Raw genomic sequence first — 10,105 nt, forward strand, 5'->3', positions numbered from 1 at the left:
ATATTTTATACAATACCGAATAATAAAGGTTTAATTATTCTGTTGGTCTCTATAGTTTTGCAAAATTTTTAATTAGGTCTTTATATTTTTTTTCTTTTTAATTGAGTCCTTGCACCAAATTTTTTTTAATTAGGTTCCTATATTTTTATTTTATTTTATTTAGGTTTCTATACCAATTCTTTTTTTTTAGTTGGATCCTTATAAAATTAAACCAATTATTACTAAGGGGACTTAATTAAAAAAAAAATTTTAGCACAAAGACCTAATTAAAAAAAAAAAAATATAAGAACCTAATTGAAAATTTTACCAAACTATAGGAATCATCCGATTAATTAAACCAATAATAAAATACCTTGTCATAATTTAACACAGTACATTTAGAATGACTGAAATAACCTTACATACGAAGACTATTTACTTGAAAGGGAAGGAGGTGGAGTCGCGAGGTTTCAGCTGCAACGTTGGTACTTACTTGATGGCGGTTGGAGCATGAGTGTTGAGTATGCGGGAAGCAACCACTGTTAATGGAGTGAACTCGCTGAGTTGACTCAGTTGAGCTGAGCGAGTTCGTCATGGAGCAACACTGTTGTTACTGCTTCGACTGCCTCCAGCTTCGAATCAACTCCGATTTCTCCGACCAACTCTTGTTCAATTATGGCATTTCCTCTTCCCCTTTCCCTTTCGGTTCTTCCGCCGTCGTCCAAGTCTCTCTCACTCTCTCTCTCTCTGAGAAATTTCAGATCATTCTTTTGTTCATTTTTCTTAATCTCTCTTTTTTGTTTTCGGATAATCAGATTTCTGGTACAGCTGGCAGTGAAGCTTCATCCGGTCAATTTATATTGCAGTACACGCGCTCTCATCACAGCAATTGTTTCTCCAATTATGTGTACAATTCTTCTCTATTTCTGAATTTTAATTTTATTGTTTAAATGATGGCGGTTTTGTTTGTGATTTGTGATTTGCTATTATTGTTCTGTCTGCAGAAATGAGTATATTTTGGATAGTAATGAAGGAACTAGGAGTAGTGATCCTGATACTGGCACAAGCCAATGTGGTCCTAATGTGCAAAATGGTGGAATTTCTTCATCATCAGATGCTGAAACCAAAAGAGCATCTTCCATGAGCACAAGTTGTAGTCATTCCGGAAAGTTTTCTTGCTTCAGGATAATCACTTCACTGGCCCCCGGTGCCCGCGTGGAAGTTTCTTCATTTTCTACCATCCAAGAGGTTGCCACTGATTTCTTGTCTGGGTTAATGGAAGATCATGTGTTGGATTCACTTGATATCTGGATTGAAGGGAAAGCTTCAGGAAGGGACAGCACAAATTTCCTTAGCTTAATTGGCTTGCCATTTTTTCAGGAGGACACATTTCCCGGCTCCTTGAGGCATCCAAACATAGCCCCTGTCCTTGCATTTTTTAAATCATCTGATCATGTTAACATGGTGCTTCCAAAGACTCCATACAATCTCGAGAATATTCTGCATTTTAACCCCAGTGCCTTTAAATCTGACTGGCATAGAGGATTTCTTATATATCAGCTGCTCTCAGCTTTGGTATACCTTCATGGTCTAGGGGTTTCTCATGGCAACTTATGCCCATCCAATATCATGTTGACTGACTCATTATGGTCTTGGCTGAGATTATGGAATGAACCTACATTGGAATTTAATTCAACTTTACAAAAGAGTGAAGACGTTAATTCAAGCCCTGCAAAAATTAGTTGTTACAATAGTGGTTGCCATTCTAATGGTCTTTATGCTGATTTAAAGCTTTCACCGTCAATAGATTGGCATTCTAGCTTCCATCATTGGTGGAAAGGAGAGTTGAGTAATTTTGAGTATTTACTTATCTTAAACAGATTAGCAGGCAGAAGGTGGGGAGACCATACATTTCATCCAGTAATGCCTTGGGTAATTGATTTTAGCACCAAACCTGATGATAATTGTGATGCAGGATGGCGAGACTTGAGCAAGAGCAAATGGCGCTTAGCAAAAGGTGATGAACAGTTGGATTTCACCTATTCAACATCTGAAATACCTCATCATGTGTCAGATGAATGCCTCTCTGAACTGGCTGTGTGCAGTTATAAAGCAAGAAGGCTGCCTTTGAGGGTACTCCGAATGGCTGTTCGTTCAGTTTATGAACCTAACGAATATCCTTCCACAATGCAGAGGCTCTATCAATGGACCCCAGATGAGTGCATTCCAGAGTTCTACTGTGACGCCCAAATATTTAGGTCGATTCATGATGGAATGGCTGATTTGGCTGTACCTTCTTGGGCTGAGACTCCAGAGGATTTCATTAAATTGCATCGTTGGGCATTAGAAAGTAATATGGTTTCTTTTCAACTCCATCAATGGATAGATATAACCTTTGGGTACAAAATGTCTGGGCAAGCAGCTATTGCTGCAAAGAATGTTATGCTTCCTATATCAGAACCTACGATGCCAAGGTCAACGGGACGTCGTCAGCTCTTTACACGACCTCACCCCATTCGTCTTGCCACTCCAACTGCACGTCGTTATGCCACCAATAAATATGCTAAAGTTTGGAGCCAGGAAAATGAAATACTGCGAGAGACGACTCTCCTGTCTGATGCTGCCTATCTACAAGAACTAGAACAAGCATCTGCATTTTCTGAGCATGCTAGGCATTTGAATTCTTGTTATCAGTGTCCATTAAATCAAACACAGGGAGATCCAACAAAGCAGTCAATTAACGAAAGCATATGCAAATTATCTTTGCCTGACAGAAATTACATGCTGCCATATAAAATGAATCTGATTTCTTTGATTCAGCATATGAAGGAAGAAGATGACGGTTCGCCAGGATATCCAGACTATTTGCTTTGGAGGCAAAAATTGTCTTCCTCAAAAGTTAGCTCTGAAGATATTGCTAGGGACATTTTTTCTATTGGTTGTCTGTTAGCAGAACTTCATCTTTCTAGTCCCCTCTTTGATTCAACCTCATATGCGATGTACTTGGAAGATGGGACCTTACCAGGATCTCTTTGTGAACTACCTCCTTATGTTAGGTTACTTGTTGAAGCATGCATACAAAAGGATTGGACGAGGTATCTGTGTCTGCACACATGTACTGATATGCAATTGGATGCATGTGTTTGAGCTTGATTAGATGTTAACTTTTGTTAGTCATTGTCTCTGTCTTGCTGTTGATCTATTAATATTGTGCTATGCAGGAGGCCTTCAGCCAAATTTCTTCTGGAATCACCTTATTTTCCAAAGACAATAAAGTCCTCCTACACGTTTCTTGCCCCACTTCAGCTTGTTGCTAAGGATGAGACCCGCCTTCGTTATGCCACAAATCTTGCAAAGAAGGGAGCTCTCAGAGAAATGGGCTCATTAGCAGCTGAAATGTGCGCTACTTATTGCTTACCACTTGTAGTCAATACTGTGAATGATGCTGAAGCTGAATGGGCATATATACTACTGAAAGAATTTATGAAATGCTTAAAAGAAAAAGCAGTGAAGAAATTAATCTTGCCAACCATACAGAAGATTTTGCAGGCTAGTTCTGAAATTCATCTTCCGAATTTTATTAGTCTGGAGAATTATATTTTTCTGCTCCTTTGTAATCTCTGTGGACTTCTTATTTAGATGTCTTTTTTGCAGACAACAGGTCATCTACATTTAAAGGTTTCCCTTTTACAAGATTCATTTGTACGTGAAATATGGAACCGAGTTGGTAAACAAGTATACCTGGAAACTATTCACCCATTGGTTTTATCAAACTTGTATAATTCTCTGGATAAAAGTTCAGCTGCATCTGCCTCTGTCCTTCTAGTTGGTTCTAGTGAGGAGCTTGGAGTACCTATTACCATCCACCAGGTTAATTTGTTTTGCATCAATAGTCAAGACTATGCACTCCTTTATTAGTCTGTACGCACCCACCTCAGTTCAGTAATTATTGGTTCACTGACCTTTTTTTATGAATCAGACAATCTTGCCTCTTGTTTACTGTTTTGGTAAAGGACTTTGTGCTGATGGCATTGATGTGCTGGTCAGACTTGGTATTCGTAGTTAATTTGCCTTCATAGTTTCTATCTTTTCATACTGAGATCTTCAGTTTGTAAGCCTCTCTCATTTTTGGACTTCTCAGGTGGCCTTTTTGGAGAATCCTTTATTGTAAAACAGATGCTACCATTACTAAAAAATGTTGTTCGCTCGTTCATTGATATGTCAAGCATGAACAAGCCTGATCCTGTCCAGAGTTGGAGTGCTTTAGCACTTATTGATTGCATGATGACATTAGATGGCCTTTTACCTTTCTTGACAGAAGAGATTATTGTAAAGGAGCTGCTTGAAGTATGATTTTCGTTTCTGCAAAATGCTTTTAACTGCCAGAAAGTATTGTATAAACATTAATTATTGAATTTGATGTAAATACGCAGGACCAAAATTGTGTACTCATCAGGGTTCTTATGCAGAAACATATGGACATTGCCGTGCTTCAGGTTCTTCAAATTATCCATTGGTTTGTTTAATTCCATTACTCATTCCTTGGTTTAAATGGCTCTACACTTGTTATATCTTCCTTTCCAATTGGGACTTTTCACTATTTATACTGGATCATAATTCACAAGTCACCAAGGAATTACGGTTTTTACATTAGCATAATAGATTTTGTTATTGCATTGTTTATGGGAACGGTACAAATAGAGTTATGGTGTGAGGGATTGGAGTTTGTACCTTGGCTCATGGATGTTGTGATGGAGCATTGCATATAAAACAGACTTCTTTGCTCTAGGGAGACACTTCTTCCAAATTGTTTGTTTGCAATTCCCCTTAGTTGCATTTCAAATTCTTTCCTGATAATGTGTTGATTTCTGCTCCATTTCATTTCCAACATGCATCTCACCATTTGCTAATCACTTAGTTTTTAAATACTTGTACTTGCCTCCTGTTTCTCAGGTTGCTGCTACTACTCTCTTTGCAATATGTCAGCGAATTGGGGCAGATTTGACAGTATTGCATATTCTACCAAAGCTTAAAGAACTATTTGATGAGCTTGCTTTCCAGCAAATTTCTAAAGATTCAACTACTGTTACCAGAAATTTGAAGGTTGCCAAACTAAAAATTGTTGGGGACTTGCAAATTGAAAGCCGAATGGATCTAGTGTGAGTGACAAATCTGCTTTTTAGTCTTAAGATTTATTTTATGCTGGGGAAATTAATCTGCTGGCTATCTAGAGAAAGGAACTAGAAATCTAGCCTCTAGTTGAGGAGAAAGTAGAATAATATTTAAGGGAAGTTGAAGAGAAGCAAATCATGCAAGAGAAAACAAACATTTTTTTAGTCACATCATGGTTTATGTCAAACAAAATCCATAGTCGAGATCCCAAATAAAAGCAAAATTCATTGTTTAAAATGCTTAACTAAAACAAGTTGATAATAGCAGTCGGTAGATTTCTTGAATTTGGTCCTAGAGCGTCCTTGTGTATATTTACACTCACTACAACCATCAAGTGAACCATACTACCTCAATTTCTTTTACTCAATTGCAGTTCCATCTTGATGTGCCCCACCTGTCAGTCTGTCACAAGAGCAAGTAATTAACTCTCAATTCGAGAAACAATGAGCTTTTCTTATTGATAGAACATATTATTCGAAATACCAATAATGTTCTTCAGTCATAACTCAACCTCAGCCTAGGAGACAGCAGGTCTTCAAATTTGGCCTAGGCAGATCTTTCATTCCAGAGTCTCAAATACTATACTCAAGCACCTGAAACCATGAGAACTAATCTTTTTTCGTTTTGGGTTTATATGGCGTGTGCGCGCGCGCACACACACAAAAAATTAATTTTGTAAAGTGAAAGGATGGTTACAAATGGATCAAAAAGTTAAGGTGTCATCAAAAGTGCAATTAATTCCCACTGTAAATTTTATTCTTGTTTGCTTTTTACTTTGTTAAATTTTTATCGATGTACAATCTTTTGGTTCATTTGCAGGTTGGTTCTCTATCCTTCGTTTGCCTCTCTTCTTGGGATAGAGAAACTTCGTCAATGTTGTGCTACATGGTTACAACTTGAACAATTTCTTCTACGGCAGCATAATTGGAAGGTAAGTTTTCTACCTTTTCTTTCTCCCCATATAAGTTGATATATGTGTTTTTGTCGATGTGATGCTGTAACCTCGTATTCTTTCTTGTTTGCTTATTCTAAACTGGTCATTGTTCAGTGGGAATGTGCAGGGGAATCATCAAAAGGTAGTTCAGAAAATTTTATTGGTAGAAGATCCACATTTGGCCAGGGTTCCACCTCTGAATACACTCCGGCAAAGCTGTTGCTTAATGGCGTTGGATGGTCAATTCCACAATCCCAAGGAAGTAAAAGTGCTAAGAACTTGATTCCTCAGAGACAATATTTTAAACGCAGTCAGAGTCAAGTAGCAACGCAAGAAGACACACCATACCAATTTAACCAAGAACCCTGGTTTTGGTTCCCCAGCCCCGCCACCGTATGGGATGGACCTGAATTTCTCGGGCGGGTGGGGGTTCAAAAAGATGACCTTCCATGGAAGATCAGAGCATCTGTGATATACTCTATACGTGCAAATCATGGAGCAGTGAGGTCTCTAGCTGTTGATCAAGATGAAAGTACTGTTTTCACTGCAGGAATTGGTCAAGGGTATAAAGGAACTATTCAGAAGTGGGAACTAAGCCGAACTAACTGTCTTTCTGGCTATTATGGACATGAGGAGGTTTGGTTCTCCATATTTTTCTGAAAATGATACTGAGTATTAGTAACTAGTGTAATGAAATACGTCTAATTAATATATTGTTCTTCATATTTATTGTTTATCTCAAATTTTAGGTTGTGAACAATATTTGCATCTTATCATCTAGTGGAAGAGTGGCGTCTTGTGATGGAACAGTTCATATTTGGAATAGTCAAACAGGGAAGCAAATATCAGTATTTGAAGAGTCCCAAACAGATCCTGCCCATACTGCAAGTGATCTATCCGCTGCATCAAAAATTAACATTGACCAGGCAAACATGCTCAATTTGAATACACTGTCAAATGGAATATTGTCTAGTACATTTGATTCAAGCCTTTATACTTGCATGCATCTATTAGACGCGGCTGAAACACTTGCCGTTGGCACTGGAAATGGTTCACTCAGGTGAAATTAACTGTTACATACCATTTCAATTGCATATACATTAGAAAATATGTTGATGCACCCCAACTTCTGATTTATTTCCTCTACTTTACAGGTTTATTGATGTTGCTCGAGGCCAAAAGCTTCATATGTGGAGAGGAGAATCTAATGAATCTAGTTTCCCTTCTCTTATTTCTTCCATTTGTTCCTCTGGATCTGACAAGATGCATGCAGGTGGAATTTCCACTTTGCCATCTTTTATTGCAGCTGGACTAAGTTCTGGTCATTGTAAATTATTTGATGCAAAGAGTGGAAATGTCATTTCCTCTTGGCGAGCTCATGATGGATATGTAACAAAAGTATGTTCATTTTGATTATGTTCAAAATATTAGAGAACCCCCTATTTGATTTTGCACAATACTTCATCAATAACTTTATTTGAAGTTGGCAGCACCCGAGGATCACATGCTCATATCCAGCTCTCTTGACAGAACTTTAAGAGTCTGGGATTTAAGAATGTGAGTTATCACCTTCAATTCATTGCAGTCTTGTCATAAAGTTATCCCTTTCTTTCATTTATCTTGTCCGTCCACATATGGTGTTGCTCATCAATTTTATTAACTTTGCAGGAATTTGCCATCGCAGCCCATTATTTTCAGAGGTCCTTCAGATGGCATATCCAGTTTCGCCATATGGGGCCAAGATGTTATTTCGATTTCCCGGAATAGGATTGGCCTTCTCTCCTTGCCTAAATCTGCCAATGAAATAGTATGAATGCATATCTTTATTTTGCTTGTCTAGCAGCTTCTTTAGATGTCAAAACAATCCTGCTGTTTCTTGCTTTTGTTATATCATTCTTGCATTAGTCATATTATACTCTGCATTTATATTAAAGGTCTCTCCTTGCGAATTTTCATAATGATGATGCGTATGGTTTCCATGAATAACACAGGATGGACAGCATCATATCATTCCCCAGAAGCTCTATGTTTCAGATAACAATGGAATGAGGAGCTTGTCAGCATTATCAAGTATTAGTATACTTCCATTCTCTCGATTGTTTCTCATTGGGACAGAAGATGGTTATTTGAGAATCTGTTGTTAAATATGCTATTGATTTCCTTATCATTCATTGTACATCACTATGCTTTATGATTCATCCATGGCAAGCAAGTCCCGTTTACAGGTTTATCGAGAAACTAAACAGTAAAAAACTTTGTTGGTTGGTAGTTATAATTTAAAACTTTTCTTTTCAGATGTCGGAAAAGTCGGAGCCGCCCACTGCCTAAAAAGAATAATATTTTAAGATAGATGACACAGATTTAACAGCCCAGTGTAAACTTAGATTAATATTTTGAATAAAGTCAAAGATAACTAGATAGGTTCATTAGGTTCCGTTTACAAAATGCTGATATTTCATCCATCCAAGTACAAAGCAGCTAAGCAAAGACACGTCTTTGTTTTGCAAATGGTGGAACCAACTCTATCTATTTTTATATTAAGAATAAATGTCAAATTTACTCATATTATTTTTAAGACATATTTTTTCTTCTAATGTCATGTTAGTAATATAATATTTGACCTACTTATATAAGTCTCTTATCACTATTCTTTCAAATAACATCAAATTTAACACAAAAAATTTATTTTTGAACTACACAACATCTCAAACTTACTCAATAGAGCATCATTCTTTGGACAATATTACCAAATAAACAGACAATTGGTTTATCAAAATTTGCGTGGTTCGTCTATGGAAAACATTAACACCCACAAATAGAAATGATTATATTAGATGAAAATGAGACAACTACATTTGTAGCACATGTAATCAAACACCACAATATCCAACAATAAGATAATTCTATATACTTTTCATAGTATTTGACCTACTTATATAAGTCTCTTATCACTATTCTTTCAAATAACATCAAATTTATCACAAAAAAATTATTTTTGAACTACACAACATCTCAAATTTACTCAATGGAGCATCATTCTTTGGACAATATTACCAAATAAACAGACAATTAGTTTATCAAAATTTGCGTGGTTCGTTTATGAAAAATATTAACACCCACAAATGAAGAGGAGCCTCTTTGCTTAGAAATGATTATATTAGATGAAAATGAGACAACTACATTTGTGGCACATATAATCAAACACTACAATATCCAACAATAAGGTAACTCTATATACTTTTCATAATCCCATCTATCAAATTATTAGTTACTAACCCAATACTTATTTCAGATCAAAGTGTTACAACAATTTTTGTACCATTTGATGCCAAAGAAAAAATATTGTTGGACACAACTGCTTTAAATCTAATGACACTTCAGAAAAGTAATGACATTGAAGCACCACTCCAATTCAAAAATTTGTGCAACCTTATACTTATATTTGAAGTCAAAGTAAATGATTTTAATCTCAAAAAAGGTTGTCAACAATATACTATTACCAAGATATTTATTCCAACAAAAAATACTGAACTTCAACACCCATTAAAACAAATAAAACAGGTAATACTAAAAAAATCACTTATTCAAGTCATCATTTTTATTTCTAATTTAAATTATTCATTGATTATAGGAACCAACTTCGCCAACACTAATATCATCAGACGAAGATCACATACCCATCAAGAGATTAAGGAGAAAGAAAATCATACAAATTCAAGACATATCTTCGGAAAAGAAACATACATGTAAAGATAGAACAAACAACATAATAAAAAGTGCATACAACTCAACAATTCATAAAGAACATGTTTTCACAAGAACCTACGACAAAAAAAAGGCAACTCTAACAACAACCAATAAAAAAAAGAGAACGACGAGCACCACATAAGAATACTAAGTCAATCAACTAAAACAAATGAAAAAATCAAACCACCGAATAAAAATATCACTTTGTACAACTCCAACACCCAAATCTTTTGTACTACAAATTATTTTAAATAAAACACCTTTCAAATTTAA

General features: G+C 36.1%; 1 protein-coding gene across 2 annotated transcripts; it reads left to right on the forward strand.

Moving 5' to 3' along the window:
* LOC107617773 (protein GFS12) lies at positions 373-8,381 on the forward strand. 2 transcript variants are annotated; one of them, XR_001615066.2, is made up of 16 exons: positions 373-704; positions 795-886; positions 984-3,074; positions 3,201-3,528; positions 3,634-3,849; positions 3,959-4,031; positions 4,121-4,326; positions 4,413-4,475; positions 4,933-5,138; positions 5,971-6,082; positions 6,200-6,721; positions 6,835-7,145; positions 7,240-7,483; positions 7,576-7,642; positions 7,754-7,892; positions 8,077-8,381. XR_001615066.2 is itself a non-coding variant. In XM_016319637.2 (16 exons), exons 1-16 carry the CDS (start codon positions 573-575, stop codon positions 8,227-8,229), a joined length of 4,962 nt encoding a protein of 1,653 aa, XP_016175123.1. In that variant the 5' UTR covers positions 376-572; the 3' UTR covers positions 8,230-8,381. The 2 variants fall into 2 exon arrangements, 1 of the variants encoding a protein (XP_016175123.1); XM_016319637.2 differs by having other exon boundaries at positions 376-704; positions 7,569-7,642.

The sequence above is a fragment of the Arachis ipaensis genome, chromosome B09 (genome assembly GCF_000816755.2).
Source record: "Arachis ipaensis cultivar K30076 chromosome B09, Araip1.1, whole genome shotgun sequence".
Taxonomy (NCBI): domain Eukaryota; kingdom Viridiplantae; phylum Streptophyta; class Magnoliopsida; order Fabales; family Fabaceae; genus Arachis; species Arachis ipaensis.